General features: G+C 41.8%; 1 protein-coding gene across 8 annotated transcripts in view; it reads right to left on the reverse strand.

The window, feature by feature from the left end:
- The window catches only part of PTPN13 (protein tyrosine phosphatase non-receptor type 13), a 111812-nt gene that overhangs the window by 1461 nt on the left and 86596 nt on the right, over positions 1–23755 (reverse strand). For 7 of the 8 annotated variants that reach the window (XM_066186572.1, XM_066186571.1, XM_066186573.1 and 4 more), the window contains 25 exons: positions 23126–23257; positions 22409–22875; positions 21285–21428; positions 19450–19543; positions 18586–18671; positions 17880–18042; positions 16752–16966; positions 16572–16670; positions 14522–14883; positions 14150–14324; positions 12687–12845; positions 12278–12449; positions 11965–12175; positions 10850–10920; positions 10132–10193; positions 9317–9473; positions 8814–8990; positions 7424–7503; positions 6162–6217; positions 4963–5066; positions 3720–3868; positions 2962–3052; positions 1939–2276; positions 1195–1410; positions 410–472 (listed from right to left, as the gene is read on the reverse strand). In XM_066186572.1, coding sequence (XP_066042669.1) covers positions 410–472; positions 1195–1410; positions 1939–2276; positions 2962–3052; positions 3720–3868; positions 4963–5066; positions 6162–6217; positions 7424–7503; positions 8814–8990; positions 9317–9473; positions 10132–10193; positions 10850–10920; positions 11965–12175; positions 12278–12449; positions 12687–12845; positions 14150–14324; positions 14522–14883; positions 16572–16670; positions 16752–16966; positions 17880–18042; positions 18586–18671; positions 19450–19543; positions 21285–21428; positions 22409–22875; positions 23126–23257 — 4043 coding nt within the window. The remainder of the gene's footprint in view (positions 1–409; positions 473–1194; positions 1411–1938; positions 2277–2961; positions 3053–3719; positions 3869–4962; positions 5067–6161; positions 6218–7423; positions 7504–8813; positions 8991–9316; positions 9474–10131; positions 10194–10849; positions 10921–11964; positions 12176–12277; positions 12450–12686; positions 12846–14149; positions 14325–14521; positions 14884–16571; positions 16671–16751; positions 16967–17879; positions 18043–18585; positions 18672–19449; positions 19544–21284; positions 21429–22408; positions 22876–23125; positions 23258–23755) is intronic. The other variant, XM_066186569.1, reaches the window with a different exon arrangement.

Genomic DNA, 23755 nt, shown 5'->3' on the forward strand with positions numbered 1-23755 from the left:
TTATTCCTAAAAGATTGAACTTCTGGCTGAACATCTTCCCAAAGGAGATCTCAGGACATCTCAGATAGTATCAGTGATTCACAGCAGCTACAGTTAGGCCTTATCTTCAGTTTATAATGTAACTTTAAGCCAAAAAAGCTTAGCTGACTTCCTCTATAAACACATACTTTTGAAGACGTACTTTTGACAACTTTGTGACTTTTCACAATTTTTTAAACACAGTTCAAAACAATATAGCACGTTAAAAACGGCTTGTGTCAGTAAATGTTAAATACATCCTGCTACTCATCTGATTTAATCTTGTGGCACAAATGTCACATGGCAGTGCGCAAAGGCAATTGCTGTGTGCATCATGAAGTTCTCTGGCACTTCAGATGGTTCAGTGAACGCCTGGGGAATCCAGACTCACCTCTGTCTGAACCATCCCGTGTCTCTGCAGACGCATCGTGCGCACCAGGTCCGAGATGTCGAACTACCAAAACAAACAGCAAGTTAAACATTCAAAAAATTCGGAAGAAAGAAACATCCCCAGCATGAAACCAGGCAATGGAATCAGGTACATTAGCAGGGAAACAAATAATTGAATACAGCCCGTGTTTGTCTGGTAGGTAACCAACATGTGCTGTCACTGGGCAATCTGGATGTGGCCCTACATCAGACACTCCCCCCTTCTCTTGTGTTCTTTCTGTACTTGCTCACTCTAAGCCAAGTGTGCAGAAAGAGAGTTTTAGACATTCAGAGGGTGCCTAGAAATTCCACTGAGCTAGGCATGAGATAGCTCATCTTCCTTACAAATTCACCACAGTTTTGCTACCCCAGGCTGCTGAAGGACATAAACATAAGGAAGCTAGCACCCTCCTGTGGATCACCCTGAAAAGCAATCCCTGGCTGTGCTGGAAAAGTTAATTTACACACCCCTTTCACCAACTGCCCAAGCCATCATGGCAACACCGTTTTTCCCATGCCACGTGGGAAGCAGAAGATATCCCTGCAACATACTTCAAGTGGCACCAGGCTGCTGAGGTTCCCTGAGCTAGCCCAAGAGCCACTGGATGTTAGAGCTCGCCCCATCTGGGATCACCAACAAACGAACATGGTAGTGCCAACAGCATGGCACACTCTTTAAAAGACTGCAGTGGAACACATTTCCTGCAGGCCAGAAGCACCACTGAGCCCACGCCCTGGGATACTCACATCCAGGTCTCTGCTGATCAGCCCCAGGACCACGTCTATACAGATGAGGGTGCCCGACCTGCCGATGCCTGCGCTGCAGTGGGTGATGATGGGCCCCGACTTGTGGACGTGCCGCATGTAGGAGATGAAGGTGAGCAGATCATCCGGCTGGGAGGGGGTGTCGTGGTCAGGCCAGGCAATGAAGTTCAGGTGGGAAATGTGCCGCACTTCACCTGTCTGAGGTTCAAAAACAACACCACCATTTAGCATGGGGCAAGAATAAAAAGAAAGAAATTGAGTTCCCAAGGAAAAGTCTCAGAACAGAGGGATTTGCTCAGTGAAGGTGCTTTGTAATTCAATACAACAAGAGCTAAAGTGGAAATAACTAGTCAGTAATTTAAAAGTGTAAGGTTCACTGTGCAGACTGAGCTGATCACACAGAGAAGTCAACAAGCCAGGCTGAATTATTAGTCAATTTCATATCCCTACATATGTTTCTGTGGCCAGTGGGAGCCAAAATTCAGAGTCTCATTTGTGTAATGAAATCACAGCCTGGCCCAAATGCTTTCTCCTGTAAAGGTCACAGAGCAGCACAAGCTGCAGTGAGGAACAGCAGCCCAGTAAAGATCACCGGGCAAAGAGGAGAAGCCCTGGGTTGCCTCTTGATGTAGACAGTGCAAGTGAAAGCAGGCAAGCCAGAAGTATAAGGATAAACATGGCAACACTCAGAAAAAACTCCAAGCATGCAGGATTAGATTCACTCACCTGAATCTCTTCGAGCTCCAGCACTCTGATGATGAAGCCCTTCAGCTGCTGAAGTCTTACAAGAGCGAGGCGCAGTCTGTCATTGATCATGGTGGTTTTATTGAGCACATCTGGCCAGTAACGCTGACACTTTATCTTTTCTCCCTCGACCTCCTGAGTCATCATGGCAATCACAGTACAGTTTTGTTCCCAAACCATTTGCCAGAAATCTGCTACAGTGGTAGGAAGAGGTCCTTGGCACGCAATGTAAACGAACTCCTCATTCCCCACAGGCATGCGAATGAAGCTGGCATTGATGTATCCACCTTCAACCCCGAGAGGGACTCTGGTGGTGTCATCTGTCATCCCCACACAACAGAAAGACCTCATGTTAGCTGTGCACATCATCAGACCTTCACACAATACAGTGTTGAGCGTTACACACTCACACAGAACTTATCTCTACAAATCCTTCCACAGCTTGCCTTAAAAGAAATAAATCACTTAAATACTTAACTTAGGGCACTGATCGGTACTTTCAATAAAGAAATAGATGTTTGCAGGAGATATATAGATCAGCAGGGAGGTGGGATAAGTGATTTGAACTGCAGCAACTCTGGAAAACAGAGGTTGAGTTTTTCTGACATGGAACTAACCTCTGTCAGTTCTTACTTCTCAACACCTAAAAAGCAGAATTTTACGGCAGGAAATTTACTGACAATAGTACACATGTCTGGTTTTCCAATGCTGCATGGGTAAAACTGGAAAAACCTTGTCTGGTTCCACATGTACATATCATTTAAGACGGTATGTTTAAGACAGGGGATCTGCTGAAACAACTGAAAAGTCTGTGAACGTCCATCCCTACCTACCACAGCACAGTAGTATATTGTTCACTGATCTTAAACTGCTTTACAAATGCTTGCTTTATTTTCATCCTTACTAGGATTAGGAATCAAACCATCCCACCTCTGATCCAACCCATCTGAGCATACAGGTGGTGACAGAATATCAACTGTGGATTTCAAATGAGTTTGGACTTACAAGGAAGTATGTTTTTATATCTGTTCTTTCTCCTGTTCTCCTTTGCTTGTCCAATCAAACACTGATCAAGAGGTTTTAACTCCTGAAGGTTCTGCAAAGAAGCAATTACATGTGCATTAGGAAAGCGATGATTGGTAATAATAGTAAGAGCGGTTATGTTATCAAGTCATTAAGAAACAGAATAATTAAATATCAAATCCTAGTGTGGATAAGCAAAATCATGCATATCAGAGGAAGGAATCTTTCACACAGCCAAGAAAATGAAATTAACACCCCCCCCCAATCCCAAAACCCCCCAAACAAACAAACAAACAAACAAACAAAACAAAACAAAACAAAACAACAACAACCACAAAAAAACCCACCAAAAAAACCCAACCAAACCCCACCTAATATCCAGTAAATATTTTATCTCTAAAAAGACATCATGTAACACGGCTAACTTAAGACTTTGGAAAGACTGGTTCCACATTCAGCAGCTGGACTTCACAGCCTTTCTCTATGCCTGTTTACATCGTATTCACTTGGTAATTTTCCAGAAGCAAGAATGAGGTAAAAACACTTAAGAACTGAATTCCAACTGATCTCATCTCTCAGCAGCTTGTGGGAGAAGGGAGAGAAGTCTTTGGTGTAAAGTCTTTTCATCTCTTTTGAGCTTCCAATTAAAGAGCTGTGGTATTCAAGGCAGTGATGATCTAGCCATTCTATTTTTGTTTCATTCTGGGAAAAAGGACTTTAAAGGACAAATAGTTACTCACTTCAATCTCTTTAGAAGGGACTCCCTGTTCCAGCAATCCACGCAACATCCTGATCACTGACTTCAATTTGGCTCCCGAATATTTGCCTCCAGGGAGCACATTCACAGTAGGGAGTGCAGAGATCTCTTCATCTGTCACTAGGGGGAAATCTAGCAGAAGATATAAATATAAATAAATAGCTAAAACCAGTGAAACATAAACTGTAGCTCACAGTTGGATTTGCATGCTGCTGCTCACCACTGCACTACCTGTTTTCTCTTGAATGCTCCCAGAGAGAACACACAGCTCTCCTCTCAGTCTGACAGGCAAAACCAAATTAACTAGCAAAACCAATAAAACACAAAATCATCTCTGATGAATCCAGTAACTAAACGGAGTGCTTTCCTGAACTTCCAATAAATACACTGAAACAAACTTCAAGTACATTTTAAATGTAAGTTCTCCACACAATAACCTACAAAAATGAATGGACACACACAGGGGTAAATTCAGAACTCTCCACATTACAGCCTGTGACTTGTTTTTAGCACTGATACTCAACATGTATATAGCACATCTTACAGTTATCACTTGGAAGGACTCCTTTTTCCCCAATATAGCTTGCCTCCCATCAGGCCTTCAGTGCTTCTCTGAAGCACAACAAAATTCATAAACCTAAAATCTTCCTGGTATTGCAATTAGAAGTGTCTTAAATCTACTGACTTAGTCTGAAGTATCACATGGATTATCCTTTCTTCTTTTAATGAATGCAAAGGACTGCTGTATATGAACTTCAGCAACTGACATTTCTAATGCTAGCTCAAAAAAAGTGAAGACTAAATTCTGCCAAACACATCAAACTGCACGGAGTTCCAGTCTGACATACTGAGCAGCACTGGAAGAATGACAGTGCAGACAAAAGTAGTGCTTAATCTGCGCTGCTACGTGAACCACACGATAGATCAATCTAATCACAGTCAAACGGATATTTACTGTTACAGCTTTTGTGAGACAGATCCTGAGGAAGGAAGCATCTCAGCTGGTCCCAGCTCTTCCATAACTACAGACAAAACGTTGCCAACACTTATTCCTATTAATTCACACACTTACCACACAAAGATGTAGAGATCCTTCCCAGTGCATTGCTGGGCTGTTAGAATCCCCCCATGACACCCTCAAAACATATCCCTGACATCTCAAAATTCACTTTGGTCTATTTAATGTGACCCTGAAGTTTGCCACTGATTATGTTATATGTCCTTGCCTTTATTTACATGTTCCTGGCTGACTGATTCAATCGGCAGCTCATCGCTTCCCCACGTGATTTCCTCCTCATCTGCCTGGCTCAAGGAAGGCTGTGGAGGGGATCTATAAGAGGACAAGGTATGGAAGTAAAAAAGAACACCTAGAACCAACTCATTTGCAACCTAGTCATAAAAAAAAACCAAAAAACAAAACAAAACAACAAACCGCACTAGAAAGTAATTTATAGCTACAATTATTTCTGGACCGGACCCCTACCAGTGATCTCAAAAAACCTAACTTTTTTGCCCCTTCTCTTTTTTTTTTACATCCCCAAAGGGGATCTGAAAAAGGCAACAGTGGAAAAAGAGCCAGGAGTATACAAATCTAGTAATTACTACCACTGCAATTATTTTTCAAAGGCTAAGCAATTAAATAGCAAAATAAAAGCTGATTTGTACCACTCATACAATTCACTACTCTTCAGTATCTATTTTCAATTGCAAGTTTTCTAGCTTTGTTGAAGATACTGATGAATGTACTAAGTATTTTAGGTCATACTAACAACATAAAACCATATATATTTTCACTGAAATTTCACTTAGACTGAAATTATTTCACTAAGAAAAATAACCTTGGGAACATCCAAAGTTCAAAGTGGCTCAAAGGGACAGCTAGCCAGTAACTTGGTCAGGCATATGCTTTGTGCTCCATGGAAAAAATAGCATCCCCCAGGCATGCAAAAGGGAGCTGATGGAGCAGAAGAACTCTACACTTGAGTTGCAGTGGTCCAAAACCAGAAGATGTAACACTAATGAAGCTTGTACAGATTTGAACTGAAGACAGCATTGCTTGAAAGTTATTTTTTACAATCATTTACATCCAAGTACCAAGTTGCTAGCACAATGCAAATTATGTTATTTGCAGACATCTGAACACAGTTACTTGCTCCAACCATGTTATCAGAGGAACAAATAAAAGTAGCGTATAAGTAAACCACATAAGGCTGATTAGTAGTCAGGGAAATTACAAATTTTTAAGTAAGGAACAGACCAAGAGAACAATTCAACAAGACATTGCACAGATATTTTATTGGGTTTGTTTTGGGGGTCGTTTCTTGGTTTTTTTTGTTGTTGTTTTTCTCTCATTCCAACATATTACACTTCAGACTTCCAGACTTCACAGGTTTGCTTTCAAGCAACACAAGAAAAGAAATCTTACCTTTCTGGCACAGCTTTTACTTCACAATAGTCTTCACAACCATTTACATGTGTTGGCTAGAAGAACAGTATTTCAAAACGCATTAAAATACATAGTGGCAACATTCACATACTGCAAATTTTAAGCAATTAACAATTACAGGGATTATTTCTGAAGGGTACTAAGTTCAAAGCAGAACATAATGGAAGACTTTCCTCTTTTAGACATCTCATTAACCCAAAATAACAGAGGACGAGAACACTGAGCACTTGGAAAGATACTCTACTGTAACAAGGCCAAAAAGCTGTATTAACATCATTCCTGACTCACAGCAGCAGTAGAGTCACCTAAGTTTTCCCCAGCTGGCTGTTTTTGTTTCTAATACTTCGAAACCCTTTATGAGGTAAGCTTGATAGTGAAAACTTCTGCCTCAGAACCGTCAAGCCACAGTTCCTATACTGTGGATATGTAACATAACAGGGCACTACCTCTAAATGACACACACTGCTACCCACATCTTCCTCAGCAGACAGTGAAGACTCAGCAGAGGAAGGCATTTCCATCCTTCTTTCAAGAAAAACTCTACAAAATCATTAAACATTTTAGGCTGACTTGCTTTTTTCCACTGCCATACTGGGACAATTTTACTTGTGGCTCTCCCTAGAGCACGTTGACACAGAGCCAGATTCCTGATTTGATTTTCAGCTCTACTAACTGGACAGAAAGCTGCAAGAGCCAGGATGCACTGGAGAGACAGAGTTCTGCTGATTCGAAACAAGAGACAAACCCCAGGCATCCAGTGACTGATGTAAAACAAGACACACAATAACAGAGTAAACCACATATAGAAGTAATTCAAGCTAAGAACTTCTCCTAGAAAAAAAGCAGCAGGGGAAGGCATTTCAAATCCACATTTTGGACAGTAAAATCTACACAGCATTCGTTTTCACTACGACTGCTTCCCTTCTTTGAGCAGGTATCACTGAAATATTTTAGATTAAAAAGCTGAAGTAGCATTAACAAAGTAGTTTATTACCACCCTTTTGGAGAAAAAAAAGCTGATGGACTTCATATGATAGTGTAAAATAACTATATGCGTTGTTCTCTTATATAGGTAATTTCTGGTAATTATATGCTATTTAATAATAAATGTTTATACACCATTTAAAGCTACTACATATAGTGATGTTCTCATTTAAAGGACATGTAATGCTATTTCCACTAGTTCTATGCCAATAAGGAAAAAGATTGAAAGAGCATCTGCCAGCTTCTTGCCATCCTACCTCTGAAAAATCTTCAGGTAAAGATGACCCATCGCAGTCTGTGTCCTCAGACTTATCTTCTGTCACCCTTCCATTCATCTCTAGTGAACAGGAAAATCAGGGGATACAGCATAAACACACCAGAAAATGCCCAGGAGCCACCCTCTCACAGCCATGAATCCTGTTCCAGCTGTCTGGCAGAAGACAGGGAATACAGGTGCCAGAATAACCAAGAAACACTTCTTAAGGCCCTTTGCTACCAGCATGTTGGAAAAGAGCTCTTACTGCATAGGATAATCAGACTTTAGGTTTCTTTATTTTATAACTGGAACAGCTGCCATGGTCTGTGAGGTTGCACAGAATATCTGTGTCACAGAATAACTGCTGGACAGGCTGCTGGTACTAAGTTACCACATTCCCCAGTGGTTTTTCTACAATTCAGTTAGATTTAGACCAGAAGTAGGTCCAAACCAGGATTCTACTCACTCTTTGTATTAACAAAATGCAATTAGCACATGCCAGATAAAATCTGGCTTGTATCCGTCTGCTGTGGAAGCACCCTGCTGCCATATCCTATGGATTCAATTCATCCTCATCTTCACGAAGGATAGTCTACAGGAAACTGGAAGTACTGGAGCTCCAGTGGTATTCCTGAGCTGAGATCCTGGCACAGCCAGAACCTCAGTGATCTCTGATTTCTAATGCAGTGACCAATTACAATAACCCAATGACCTTGAAGTCATGACCTGAATTAACTATATTTTTGGAAGTTTTATCTTGGGTTTTAGAAGGAATCTCTACAGGAGTAGCAAGCATCTTGCTTGAATTTTTGGAGCATGCCTACACAGTGTGACACCACAAAGGAACTACAAATCCTACTCCTCACTACATTTGAGTTAGTAACAAGTAAAACTGAAGAGATGGAAGGAAGGAAAAGAAAGGTGTACAGTCAGAAGAAGGTACTGAAAAAAAAAGCCAGTCTTTCTACAAAAGCCAAAGCAGGTTGGTAAATTGTTTGGTTTTGAGAGATCTCAACACATTTCCAGGTTGTACAATCTGAAACAAATGAAACGCTGAAATGCTTCAGCACGCCAACATGACTGCAGCTGCAGAATCAGGAACCTAAAGAATAGGAATTTCACTCAAGAAACAACTCTAGAATAGGAATAATTTTCCCAGATTACTTAAAGCAAAATTCAGGTTTTTCAAACCAGAACTGCACTTACTACATTGCATCTCAAATTCATGGTAAACAGCAACTATTTGTCTGTGTTCAAGTTGGGAAACTTCCAGTTCAGACATCAAATCAATGTCAATCAACTCTCCCTGTTGACAAAACAACTGCCTACTTGGCACCTTGTTTCAGAGTGTTTTGCTGTCAGTGATGATCTTTTTTCATGGCTGGTGTTACCTGGAAGATGATTTTCTGATGCAGCTTTCTTTAGATGTAGAAGACTCTGAGCCTCTGAAGTTCCATTATTCTGATTTAAGAGGTTCTGGGCTTCCTCATCTACAACATCCAACAGATACTGGACAACTTCATTGTGGTCATCCTCATCATAATACTCATCATCTGGAACCTCTGTTCCTGAAGATAAATAATGCAAAGTGACAAGTTTTCCCAGAAGAGAATGGTTTGGGAGAACTCATTTAAAGGGGCAGACACATGGCATTATTTCTAGCTGTGACCATGGTCTTCCTTTTTTTCTCTCTAACACAAAATCCAATTTCTGCAGATCTACTTTCAACATCAACTAACTCCTATAAAGCAAAGCACAAGACTTGGAAATGATCTTCTAAAAGTGACTGCCAGCCTAACATTTACTTATTTCAGCATATTCAACCATGCCATGATTCTCTTGCACTGGTACAATAAAGACAGAACAATGCAGTCCCCATCTCACGTCCTCTTACCTGATTTCTCAGTGTGTTTAGGAAAATCTGACATCTGATTGCTAAATCCAAGGGAAGGTGCATCTTCTGCTCCTGAGTGGTTCATTAGTGCTTTTCTCTGATGGATATTGTTTTCTGTACTTCCCTGAGAAGGCCCTGGGATGCCATTGCCATTGACCTGAGAAAGCCAAGAACAGTACAAATCTTAAAGAGCTTGGCAGTTTGTTGAAGCAATAAACAACCACTAAAAAGTTCTCATCTCTCGTCAGCAACAAATAAAAACCACTATTCATATCATCTGAGATACTTGAGTGACAGGTAGGAAGTTTCACATAACAAGAGCAAATTAAAAAAAAATTAAAGCAACTAAGAAAAAACCCCACATGCTGATGAGGCAGCAGCTTCTACAAGAGAACACATCGTAGTATTTAACATTATTATCACCCCTATGAAGTGTATGCAAGCTTCAGTACTTTTGGTCCCAGAATAGCATTTCTAAGGAAAAACTAAGGGGGGAAAAAAGAAAGAAAACCACCTAGAAAATATAATATGAAAGCATCTGCAGAAACTGTGGGCTGAATGGAGTATTCTGGATGAAGCCTTGCATCCCTCTCATAAGACAATTTGTCTTTCAACAAAGCAGTGCCAAAGGAAGAGCAGATCAATTAAAAAAACTTGCACATTTCTTAATGATCACTGCTTATTCATGACAGTTGATAATAGTGGGTTTGTATACTTTGATCAACAGATTGTTTCATTAATTTATTCAGTTTTAAAAGGGTTTGAAGTAGATTCTTTTCTCTGGTTAATGGTAACAGGCACAAGAGAGCATTTACCTTTGGCCCATGAGAATCAGTTGACTTTTCTGTTCTATCACAGGGATCACCACAGGAACAACCTAAACAAAAATGGGGAAAAAACAACAACTTTTTCTCTGAAATTAAATTAGCCCCCATCGATTATTTTTATAAAAGAACCAAGGCTTTTAATACTATGTTACAACATGAGTAGCATTTCTGCCTGGTTTCTGTGCATTGCCAAACTTCTATCTGAACAACTACACTTCATAAAATGACTTTTTGAATGTTCTATTTAATGGGATCAGAAAGGATGAATGCTAATACAAGTAACCAACTCAAAGCAAAACGAAATGTTGATAAATAGTTTAACAACTTACAGTGGAAACATGCGCCTTTGAGAACAGCGTTGATTCCCTTTTCCTCAAAATGTACAAGATACAACCCCACAAACACCTGTCACTGACTACTTTTTTTTTAGAGTATTATCTGACATTTGGGTCCTTTTTCAAAGGAACCCTTCTTCTGTATATTAGAGAGAATTTCTAACGTGTTCAAGAAATGACATCATAAAGACACTATTGCTGAATCTCTTTTCATGGAGCTTTTAGAGGAAAAGTCAAGCAAATTCCTGTCGGAGCTTGCCACAATAAGCTGGACTAGGAGAGTATCTTACAGCCCTTATCAGTTCCTTTGTTTTTATAAACAGGTGCATTTTATTTGCTATGAAATGCAAGCTTATGAAAGATATTCTTACCATTAGCTTTTATTTGCCATGGACTAGAGTTCTCAGGGCTTCTGGATTTTGGGAACACTGCATGACCATCTCTGTGAAAATAAATATTTACAGGAATATTTATTTAAAAATATAAGTAAATCATGGTCATCATCAGATACTGAAGTAAGCAGTACTACTGGTAAAACTACAAATCATTCCCAACCAACTCAGTGTCATTTGCAAACTTAATGAGGACATGTCTAATCCCCTCTTCCAAATCAACAATAAAGGAATGAAACTGGACTGGCCCCAATACTGAGCCCTGGGGACACCCCACTAGCACCATTCCCCATCACTATCTCAACTCCAGCCAGTTTTTAACCCAGTGAAGAGCATCTCTCCAAGCCATGGGCTGCCAGCTCCTCCAGGAGAATGCTGTGGGAGACTGTATGAAAGACTTCACTAAATCCAGCAGACACATCCACAGCCTTTCCCTTATCCACCAGATGGGGAACTCAGTCATGAAAGTAGATCAGGTGTTCCAGGCAGGACCTGCCTTTCCGGAACCTGATCAGGCTGGGGCTGATCCCCTTGTCCTGTGCATGCTGTGTGGTCACACTTGAGGTGATCTGTCCCATAACCTTCCCTAGCACTGAGGTCAGGCTGACAGGCCTGTAGCTCTCTGGATCCTCCTTCCAGCCTTTCCTGCGGATGGGTGTCACACTGCAGTCACCTGGGACCTCCCCAGTGAGCCAGGGCTGATGACAAATGATGGAGAGTGGCTTGGTGAGCTCTCCTGCCAGCTCCTTCCATATCCTTGGATGAATCCCATCCATCCTCACAGACCTGTGCCACAGCAGGTCTCTGACTAATTCCTCCTGGGTTGCATGGGCTCTATTTGAACACTTGTAGCTCATAGCTGGACACAGCCTTGTGCTCCCAAGAAGCACAAAGCACAGCAAGCACCAGGTACCCTTGTGTTCCACTGCAGCACAAAAGCTGTAAATTTACAGACCCTTTCTGTGGGGTCAGTCCTCAGTAACATGTGGTGAATTTCCTGTCATACCAGGAACAGGTTTTACTACTATACTCAAACATATGCAACCATGCAAGAAAAACAAAAGCACAAGAAAGCATTTGCTTCCAGAACACACCTGGTTGCTTTGAGCACCACTGTTGGAAGGCATGCTTCCAGCATTCTTTTGGCTTCTTTCAGAGTCATTCCTTGTGTGCTTACTCCATTAATGTAATGGATAATATCTAGTACATGGAGACTCTCCTCTCTGGCAGCAACCGATTTGGGGAGAATGTCACTAATATACACAACTTGATAAAGGCTGTCATGGCCTCCTGATAACGACAAACCTGCGCAGGGAAAGAAGGGGAAAACAACAAAAATCAAGGTTTCTTTGTAACGGAAGGGGAAGATGTTTCTTTAGGGCAAAAAGCAGATTAATTCCATGTTACCTAGCTCCTCCTTATGGCACATTAGTGTAATGTCAGGCAGCAAATGAGGCAACACTGGCATCTTTGGTAACTCCAGAACACGCCCTAGCACTAATCTGACGGTCCTTGGGGCAGCCCGGAGGAAGCTGACAGCATCAGTATGGCTCATGTTAGTGACATCGATGTCATTAACCTGAAACAACGAAAGCAACACAGGTGTCCTTGTTAGGTCCCAAGCAAGACAGCATTACTGAGGAAGCATTTATTGCTGCTCTCTAGTGCTATTAAATCATGCCTCTCAGAAGGCCCGTGACTTTGTCCTTTAACCACATCTGACTTGGCCTACAACACAGTTCACTTTTTTTTTTTTTGGGACTCAAAGTTGTCCCTTTCACGCAATCCCTGCACATGAAACCATTAATTCTCTCACTTTTATGAGTCGGTCTCCAGGCCGTAGTCTCCCGTCGCTTTTGGCAGGATCCTGAACGATGTCGTGAATGTAGCAGCCAACACTGTCGTTACCTTTGGTCACTGTAAAACCCAGACTGCCCTTTTCTGACTTTGTCAGAGTCACTCGGAGCTCCACTTCCTACGGGGGCAAGACAGCACTTTACAAAGAGGTAATAAGAAGAAATACAAACATTTTACTGAATTTAAAACAGCTGGAAGCAGACAACTGATTTACCTACCGATTTAAGTGCTACACAAGCCTGGAACAAGACATATTTCTTATCAGGCTCAGCTTAGCTGCTTCAAATATGCATCTCTAATGAGCTCAGAGAGAACCAAATAACGTTTTGTATGGAAATAACATGGGGCTGAAGGTCTATGAATTAAACAAAATTTTGAAGGGACACACCAAAACTCACACCTTATTTTACCCTTATCTAGCTGCCATCTATAAGAAAGGCTCTGCATTTTTAAATATCTCAACACATCCATAATTATTCAGAACAAAATGGGTGAATGTATTTTCCTACAGTGAGACACAATACCATAGAGCTTATCTTGAACACATGCATGTGTTTTGCCCATTCTAATTCGAATGAACTGTGATTTGAAAGATATGGATCTGCCTCATTTGCATTAAAAAAAAAAAAAGCACAGAGCACCAAGAAGGATGGAGAAAAACTTCTGAAGAATGGATAAGAAAAGTACAGTTTCTTGTCAAAATGGAGTATTGGCTAGAAAAGCTTTATAATCTGGAAGACCCTCACAACTTGGACTTATCAAGATTCAATTTCAATTTTTTTTTCAATCTTTGAACAGGTTAAGGGAGGATATTGGAAGTCCCTTCTGATGCACAAGACATTTCTGTGGTGACAAGAAGCTTTCTCAGAAGAGCCTCAAAAATAGGCTCCATCCTGCAGCAGAGCAGGAAGTCCTCGGGATTCAGAGTTATAAATGCAGCAAAGAACAGGGTCTCCTGATGCCCTTGATGTCTCAATTTATTCTCTGACCTCTGAACAACCACCTAAAACTAAAAGAGGAGAAGCAAGGTATCTGCCATTTAAGCTTCCTCTGAGTACATGGTTGCGAGGTAGGTAAATATTTAATGCCAAGGTTTCCAGGATGAAATGACACATGAAATGGACATATGTACGCCCACATATGGACACGTGGATGCCTCCACAGACACAGAGGGAAATGTCTCAGCTCAAGAGCCCACACAGAAAATGCCTGCAGACATTGGTATGAGCAGCTGCCATTAATTGATTACAAATGGCAACGTACGTGCCATTTATAAGGCACACACCCAGATTAGTACAAGTATGACCTACAACTACCCCACTTGTAAATTAACGTGCCTAATTTCTATCTGCTCTCAGAATCACGGCTAAAACAACCACAGCAGGACATTTATGCTCCTGAAAGTAACAAATAGTGTATTACTGGCTCATATTCTTCGGCATTTTTTTCCAGTTGGGTGAGTAATGAATCTATTTCTCCCAGGTGCGAAGCCAGCTCAGAGACAGGAGAAGCGTAACAGTCATTTATTAGCATGGACGTGGTAACATCAGGTACAGTTCTACAGGTCGGGATCACTGGCAAATCCAAAGGCACATCACTACAGATAAACCAGAAAAAAGATAAAAACAGGAATAAGAACAATGAGGCTGCCACTCATAAATTAATACATAAGCCAAGACTGACTTTATGCAGATCTAAAAAGCGAGCCAGAAGAAGTATTTTTATGAATAGGTCTCATAAACTACTCTTATAAACACATCTGAAGGATGATGAGGATCATTATCAGCAGCATACCTGTCCTCAAGCTCTGCCTTGCCGGGAGCCTCTTGGTCAGGATACAGGATGGTGCGAACGGCGTCCTTCTGAGCAGGGTGTGCCTCATACCGGCTCTGGGCCCGTGCCTCAGCTTCACCTGAGCTGTGGTACAGCGCAGAACTCCAGCCAAGGCCCACCTGTGCTGCTGGCTCCATCCCCTCCTCATCGCCACTTCTGCTGCTGTCACTGTAGCTGTCTCTTCTTGAGGGAGATTTTAGCCTTTTCTTGCTCAGATCAGTAGTTTCATTTTCATCTGAGCTGTCACCTTGTTCTCCATTTGATGGACCAGAAACTTCTCTGCTGACCTCTGGAAAAACTTGTTGGGGCGAATGGATGGGGGTCTACAAGAGCAAAAGCATTTAATGCATCATAATCCCCTTCTGATGACAAAAGAAAGTTTCAAGACTGCACGAAATTACCAAAAACAAGGAGTCAGTGGCTGACTGAACTGCGGAAACACATCACAGCAGAGTTTCAAAAAGCTCAATGCAACTTGGCTGAGACAAAGTGTGCAAAACTTTGAAACTTATGCTGCTAAAAACCTTTAAATTCAGCTAAGGAAAACAAAAATACTTGAGCTTCAGAAAGCCTACTGGCAGATGCTTTTAAACTATGCCCAGCAGTCTCCTGTGAAACCCCTTCCAACCAGAAGCTGAGACTCACAGAGCCACTGAAGTTAAACCAGTCTCACAGAGGAGGGAAAGAGAGAAGCTGTCAACTAAAAAAGCAACAATAACAGACTACAAAAACTAAGATAATTTATGCCAAATGATGACTGTTAACCAAGTTATTAACTCCCACGAGAATGAATAACAATTTTGCCAATTGTCACATACTCATTCCCAAGAATTATGTCAGCCAGCAGACAGAAAAGGTTTAAAAGCTACATTTATGCTTTCATGGCCAGATTCTTGTGTACCTGAACATATCAATCTGTGATAATGTAAAGAAAAGTTCTGATTTTCCTCTTCTTTTAATATATGCACTATTTTATTAAAGTCCTTGTTAAAGTTCTATTAAAGTTCTTGTTATTCCACACTACAAACACATCTGTTACAGGAGTAGTTACTTGTATTATTAGTTTCCTCAGTTGCTTATCTCTCACTCCAATCCTAATTTCACTTACATTTGTATTTGTACATTTAAACTTCCCCCATCAGACTTGAATGATTTTATTATTTGAAAATAATGTTAAAGTAACTCAGAATCACAGAATCAGAGTATCCTGAGATGGAAGAGAGCTACAGGTATCATCCAAGTCCAAATCCTGGCCCTGCACAGGACTGCCTCAGGAATCACACCTTGTGCCTGAGAGTCCAAATGCTTCTTGAACTCTGGCAGGCCTAGAGCTGTAATGAATTCCCTGGGGAACTTAAATTGAAGACCTGTCTCCATTAGTTTTACACTTTCCTCTATTATGAAAAGCCTAATTTTCAGGCAATTTGTCCTCTACACTCTCTCTTTTGCTGAAACACATTTCATTTCCACTTCTTCAAGTATCCTAAAACGGCTTTCTCTTCTTTCAGTTTATTTACTGGAGCATTCTGAAAATATCCCTTGGGACACCTCTGATTTCCAGGAGGTGAATATGACAACCTATTCCCTGTTTTTACATACATCAACACCATATTGGTGTTTTGCAGAATATCCTTCACAGAAATATCCAATTTTTATCTGACATCAACTTCAAAACATTGGGCTGCAAAGAAATCTCTGCCCCAGAAACACAGTATTCAACCTGTTCCTCATGTCTTGGGTTACAAAATGGAGGAAAAGTGCTTTTGAAGCCATACATTCCTTTAACATTCACACAAAACGGTGCACTCCTAAGGGATTCATTCCAAGAACCACATCTCTGTGAGCACTTCCCATTAATCCACCTGCATCCTGCATTTAACTAACCCACCCACCCGACTGAATAAAGGAACCCTAATGTTAAAATGTTAACAATGTGTGTTAACAGTGTTAACAATTTGTTGCATAAGCAAATAATGTTTAAAAAAAAAAAATCACAGGCCAGACACCTTACCAGCAATGAAGGATCGATGTCCGGTAGTATTCCAGATGGTGGCCGGCAAAGGAGAAGAGAGACTTCTGGAGATGTTCCCCTCAGAGCAGAGATGACTTCCTATGGCCACAGAGGGATTCACTGTCAGATGCAGCCTTGCAGGACTACCACAGTATGACTTTCACTACTGAAGGTACCAACCTGCTGGGACAAACCCTTCAGTGATGCCCCGTTCACTTTCAGGATGACGTCCCCGATCTCTATCTGCCCGCTCTCCGCAGCTGGCTGCCCAGGGAAGAGCTTCTTCACCCTCACAATAGTTGATCCCAGCTGCTCTGGGGTCAGGTTATCTTCACGGCAGAAACTGAACCCGAGGCCTGAGCTGTTCTTAAAGAGTTTTACCTCAAATGTGTTCTCTGTAAAAGAAACAATAATTTATTATTTCCTATAGCAGATGGCCGTGCAAAAGTGTCTGGTGCTCTTATTCCAGACATGACAATGTGCAATCTCTCCCTCACATGGTTCTTTCTCTGCGCTGAACAGAAGTGTTACCCAAAAGATCCCTCCAGTTAAAGAGGACAAAAAGCTGATCACGACTTCTCAGTCTGCTTGCTTGGTGTGACAACATCAATATGCAGAAAGGCAGAGTGCCTCCAAAGGACTATTCCCTAGGAAGTTTATTAAGGAACCTCTTAAAGCACAGAGTGACACACCCCTTCCAGCCACTGATCAGGCATTAGTGAGAGCAGCGACTGCAGTTCCTGGCAGAGAGGATAGACCCCATGCAAGAAGATCCAAGGGTATCTGCAGGGGTTCTGCCATCTGCGTAGGCTTGCCCTCACTTGCAGAAGTCACCAGCAAGAGAGGTTGAATCATGTCAACCTCTAGTCAGGGGCACAAATCCTTCTCTCTTCATCTAGCTCTTGATGTCTTCTCTCTTCTAAGACAGGAACTGCAGGACCCACAGAAGCACTCATTTATATAAAAATATCTAAATTCCCCTTGGCAGCCCTTTAGCAGCACCAGATACAGCAGTGCCCCCTTTACTCCAACCTTGCTACAGCCTTGGCATCGAAGGCTTGTGAAACTGGGAAACAACATGAAACACAGAGAGAGAGCAAACGGTTAATAGTAGTTAAACAAAGTAACCAAGATATGAAAGGAGGTCTTAAAAAGAAACACAATAGCACAAAAAGAAAGAGACCGCATTATGTGCAAGGGCTTCGTATAGATCCTTACCCGCTCCATTCCCATCCTAAGAAGTGAAGAAAATATTATGAAACTACAGGATGTTTTGACAGTTAAGACAATTGCTCTGCGTGAGCTGACCTGCAGTGACAAAGCTGTAATCTTTGGAATTTGAAGATTCTGTTGCTGGCTTCTCCTGTGGCTCACACTGCTCCACCTGATTTGGGAGTGTGCACTGTGGCGTCACTGGAGCATGAGCCTTGGCCCCTGAAAGCTGACCTTTTTCCAACAGCAGGTGCACCACCTAAAGAGATGAAACATTCTCCAGTTAACTGGCAACAGTCACAGAAAGCACAGTCTAGAGAATGTGTTTCCTTCTAATTTTTCAGGGTTCAGACTTTTACAGCAGCAAGCGTTACAGACACTGCCTTCCCCAGATATATATCCTCCAATTATTCCTTATTTTTACGGGCTGTTAAATGACAACCTCCAAAATACACTAATGGACTTGCAAGGTACTTGCCAATAGAGCAAGAAAGGGTTTCCTTACTATAAAGTTGTGAGGGTGTTAAGAGGTGTCAAAGATAGTGTCACTTGCACATTTGTACAGGGAATTAAGTTAAAAACATTTTATATAGCGAACACAAATAATAGTCCTCAGCAGTTCTGAATGTGTACACTCACTGGCTATTTTTGGGTGTGCCAGGAAGCCAAGGAGCCTAAGAAAGCCAACCTAAACCAACCACAACAACACTGGGGAGAATTCCAGTCTTGAGATTCCTTTACCTCTTTTCACTCACAGAGAACTGGGTTATCACAGCCAGGAGTAGAACCAGCAGCCACTCACCTGGCCCGTGTTTCTCAGTGTTTCCACCGCTTGCTTATGGGTAGCTCCTTCCAAACTAATGCCATTGACAGAGAGCACACGGTCACCTACATTAATAATTTAAGAAAAAAGCAGGCAGAGCATCACCCATAAAACATCTATGATGCACAGAAACATTTAAGTCTGAGCTAACAAGGCCAGTTACTTAAGGAAAGTCTCCCTCCCCTCCATGTTCTGAGTCAAGAAGAGAACTTTGCAAATAAACTATATGGTTCAAATCAAAGGTCTTTTCCAATCTAATGATTCTGTGGGATAATCCCATGCTAAAACTAGTGTTAACCATCAGAGTGACAGGCTGCTAGAAAGCTCAGACTCTTTATTTCAAACAAATCTTAGTCCACAGTGGGACTGCTCACTTTAGTGAAGAATGTGGCCTGGCTTACTAACAAGAAGAGCCATAACAATTACAGCATTTTCTGCACAGAGCTGCCAGGCGTGCCAAGCAAGAAGGCCACAAATAACACAAAGCCCTCTCTCTCTGTGCCTGGAACAGAGAAGCATTCTCCATCAACATAGGCTGCATTAGAGAACAAAAATCCCACAGCCTATCTCCTGTTTTTCCCCTCCACAGCCTCAGCATTGCTGGTTCTGCAGTTGTTCTACATTAGTTTTTTAATCTTCACCTGCAGAATTAGCTATCAAGGCAATATTTAAAATGACAACAGCTTGGAAAAACAGCTCTTCTTCCCAAAGAGAAAGGTACAAGGACAGGAGGCAAACTGAGTGCCAGTTTACAGGCCACAGGATATTGTCAAGTCCCCCACAGACAGTCCTCTGCCCTTTTTTTCACATTAAGAGTCTCCACTGAAAGAATGGAAATCCTACCTTTTTCTATTCTGCCATCTGCTTCAGCTGCTCCCTTGGGAATAATTGCTTTCACATAAATACCACCATGCCTTATGCTAGTATTTACACCACCCTAAACAGAAAACAAAAATAGGATTGTTAGTCTTTTTGCAGTTAGAATATCTAGTAATTAAACACAGTGTCACACAAGGAAAAATGTTCTTAGGAAGCATTTGGGCTACTGGCATGTAGAAAAATCAGAGAAACTATCAAAATCAAAATGTTACATCAAGCATGTTCTGTGCAGTCATGCAATTTGCTATGAATGAAGTTGGGGGTGGGAAGATTGTAAAAACACAATGCATCACAATGCCAACGCCAAAACAAAATAAATGTCCTTCAGCAGAAACATGTCTGCATTTTGATGGATTTGACATGCTTGCATGCACACCAAAGCTCAGAGATGTGCAAGAGCACAACATGCCAAAGCAGGAGATGCACAACCATGCAGTGTCCTACTCCAATACAACTTCTCTGATGTAACAGGAAATTAAGGAGTGCTGCTTTCTCTCAGCTCAGGCAAGTTTGGAGGTCTAAGCTGCTCAAGCTGAACTGACATAGTTTCTGGAGGGCCTTGGCTTTTCTGCTGATTGCAGCGGGGGTAGGACTAGATGATCTTTAAATGTCCCTTCCATCCTAAACCATTGTGTGATTCTGGCTCACTGTGCTCCACAGACTTGGAGGGAAGAGGAAGACCAACAGTGTGTTAATGTTCCCTCCCAAAGCACCCAGTATTACAGGGGAAAACTTAACCCACAGGTAACTGCGCACCTCTCCTCATCACCACTGTACAGCAAAACAATGCAGGCGCAGAATGGAGGCTGGAAAAGCAAAGGGCAGTGAAGACACCACCTGGTTATCCCTTAAGGGAAATCTCTGCATTGGCTGGCATCTTCTAACATTTCTACAAAGCCAGTGCATGCATACAGCAGGTCTGGTGCTACTCAGTAACCAACTCCTGCTCAACTTTTGTTCCTCCAACTGTCTCAAGCAATGCAACATGACTTTGAATAGACTGGGATGCCAAAATAACAGAATTTCATTCTGCTCCCCTTACAGTCCTTGCCATATATATGGAAACAGTGCTAGGCTTGCAAATCGTTCCTCCACTGAAAACAGCTGAATATTAAAATATATTAAAATATGTATTTCAATATAAGAACAGATGCAGTGGAAAATGTGTGCATCTCAGTTGTCAATTATTCTCTTCTTCCCTGAAGTGCCACTCCACAGTATGACAAACCTTAAGCATAAAACTACCTACAAAATCCTATAGCCTGAAGAGAAATCACTCAAAAATATCTATTTTTGCCTCAAATTGCAAGAAAGCAGTGTCAGCCAGGTCTCATTTGGGTTTAAGTAGTTCTTTTTGGTTTCTGCCTTTTCTCCAGCAGAGGGAGAACACTGAACACGGTGAATGTGATTGAGCGTGCACAGATACTCTTAAATAACACTACCGCTTCCACTGCCTGCCGTGCCAGTCTGAGAGGGTCTCACTGCCTTCTTTGCAACTTTGCCACAAGATTAGGTAGCAAGGGACAAAGACCATCTTGCCTTTTGTACTCACAAAGCAGCATCTGTGATAAGAGTCTATTAGGACTTTGGGGCTCCACCGTAAAACAAAAAACAAGAATTACTTAAAGGGCAGATGACAAGAAAATTATTATTAATTAATAGTATTACTTTTCATCTTTCATACTTTTCATCAATAAATATATATAATTAAAGTGATTCCAGAAAATATTTTGCTTCCTTGTAATTTAGCAATTTAAAGGGTTGCTGGGAGTAGAGAAAAAGAGAAAACATCTAAAAACCTTGTCAAACAGTACCGTGACACTTATTCCCAAGCCGTTATCTTTTTTTGCTAGTTCAACCTCAAAGATATCTCCAGGTTTAAGAAGTGTTGCAGAAACCTTTTTAGAATTCACTTTGTTTGCTGTATTCGATGAGGAAGAATCCTTTATTTGAAAAAAAAAAAAATAAAAAAAAGAGATAGAGAAAGAAAAAGAAACAAACAAAAGGAGACAATGATTTGTCTTTAGAACAGATGTTTACAGCTAAGACCCTAAAGGGTGGGGTTTTGAGTCAGGCACAGCCAGAAGGAGTCCACCTGGCAAAGTATCAGTTAATAAGACTTAAGGCTCACTGCTTCAACTCTTCCATTCCTGCCATTGAACAGGGTTAGCACAGAAAAGTGCTTGGCCTTCCTTTAGCAGCCAAGTCTTTACTGTCCAAGTGAGCTGGTCACAGAACACTGAAACTGCAGTACTTCAGCATTGCAGCAGCCTAGAGTCTGTTGGATTAATTAGCAGGAGCTGCCACAATTTAATTGAATAACATCCATAAGCTGAACAGAGGAATCGCTGCAAGTTGGAAATGAATTTGTAGTACTTGTGATTGTTCCCTTTCGGAAAGGTGAAGCAGCAAGCTGTGTCTGCTCAAGAGCATGACTCACTGCTGAATTTTAATGCACGAGAGCAGTTTTTCAGGGATTAGATCAATCCCAGAAGACAATGAGTTCTACTGCTACCCACTCCAGATGTATCACTCCTACTTTCCTCCAGGAAAAACTTCATTTATCTCCAAGTGAATAAACTTACCTCTAGGAGTGGTCACTAGATTGGACAAACACACAGAATTCAAAGGAGGTTTCCTACAGCTTCAGCAAGTGCACTACTTGCTGAACAACTAAGTTCATCTCAAAGCACAGTCTGCCTCTAGTGAGCCACATCTTGTGACATTGGAAAGCTGGAAAGTTGTTTCAAGTTACAGAAGTGATTTTCTCCATTTATTTTGAACAAAATCACCATGCTATTAGAAATCAGCTACCAGCCTTAGCTACAGGCTAGGCCAGGCTGCTCTTCCCTCACATCCTGACACACAGAGACAGCTATTCCAACACCACTGATGGGAAATATTCATATGAAATCCACTATGCCTTTTTAGCTGGCTGCTGCTCCTGACTGCCGGAGTAAGTTGCTTCATCCATGTCAGAATCCCCTCGGTCAGAATATTCCACAGGCTCCACTACCCCGGGCCTTTTATTTTTTGCTCGAGCACTGTCCGATGAGGATCTTCTCTTCTCGATGGCATTGGAGCCCCCAGCCTGAGACTCGCTGTAATGCTGAGCATCCTGCTGGGCTCTCCCACTTGTACGTTTGCCCAAGAAGCCGGCTGGCTGGCTCTGGGACAGGCTGGCACTCTCGGTCCTGGAATCCTGGGAGCTCATGCTTCCATCCCGCTTGCCTCCCGACAATCCAGAGAGGCTCCCCGAGGCAGGCCTCTGGTGACCACAGCACCGGCTGTGCTCTTCCGAAGAGGACTCTGCCTCGTGGTCCTGCACTGAAGAGGGCCTCCTCAAGTAACCCCTGGCTCCATTACTGATATGAGCAGTGTTAGATGATGCTGCAAACCAAGAGACAAGACAGCCATCAGCAGCTGGCAGCACCTTATCTGCAGCATGACACCCTTTTCTCAGCTTACAACCCGGGAAGGTTTTACCCGCTGGATATTCCGCAGAAAGCTCTCTGTTCACACCGTGCCCCGTGTGCCCTCACCAAAGGTTGCCCATACCCACCTCTTCACTCTGTCTCTGAGCACAATCCCAAGCCCAAGCTAGCTGGGGCTGCTTACAGGAGAGACTGCAGATCCCTACCTTTGGACAGCTTGTCCTTGGGCTGGGAGATGACAAGGGTCACGTCCTCGGGAGCATTCTCCAGGATTTCCAACGCTGCGTGGTGGCTGACACCTTCCAAACTCGTGCTGTTTATGGATATGAGGCGGTGTCCTGCACGGAAGGGCTTGTTCAGATACAGCCTAACACCTACATTTTTACCCATCAGTGACAATGTGGAGTACAGGTCTGACAATGCATGGATTAAAAATTACTAAACTTCAAGTGATGCTGGAATAGGGAATTCTAATCATTAAAAAAAAAAAGCCAAACCCCAGACCACAAAAACTGGTTATACTTCCTCTTTTTAAACCTGCCAAATCTTTACATATAATGATTTCTACCTTCTCTTTTGCTTAAAAAAAAAAAAAAAGAAAAAAAAAAGGAAAAAGCAGAAATTAGAAGTAAAATGAGAAATATGCAGTTCAGTTCAAGATATGGACTAAAATGAGAAGGAAAAAACCCCATTTTTCTCCTCCTCCCCTACTACAGTTATGGCTATAGTATATGCCATACTATACTATATTTATACTATATTTATAGTTATATGTTATATGCTATATATATGGTTATAGTATATATCATACTCCATTTCACTTTTTTCAAAAATCA

Source organism: Chamaea fasciata, unplaced genomic scaffold (genome assembly GCF_029207755.1).
Source record: "Chamaea fasciata isolate MVZ Bird 193981 ecotype frontalis unplaced genomic scaffold, bChaFas1.0.hap1 SCAF_6, whole genome shotgun sequence".
Lineage (NCBI taxonomy): Eukaryota > Metazoa > Chordata > Aves > Passeriformes > Sylviidae > Chamaea > Chamaea fasciata.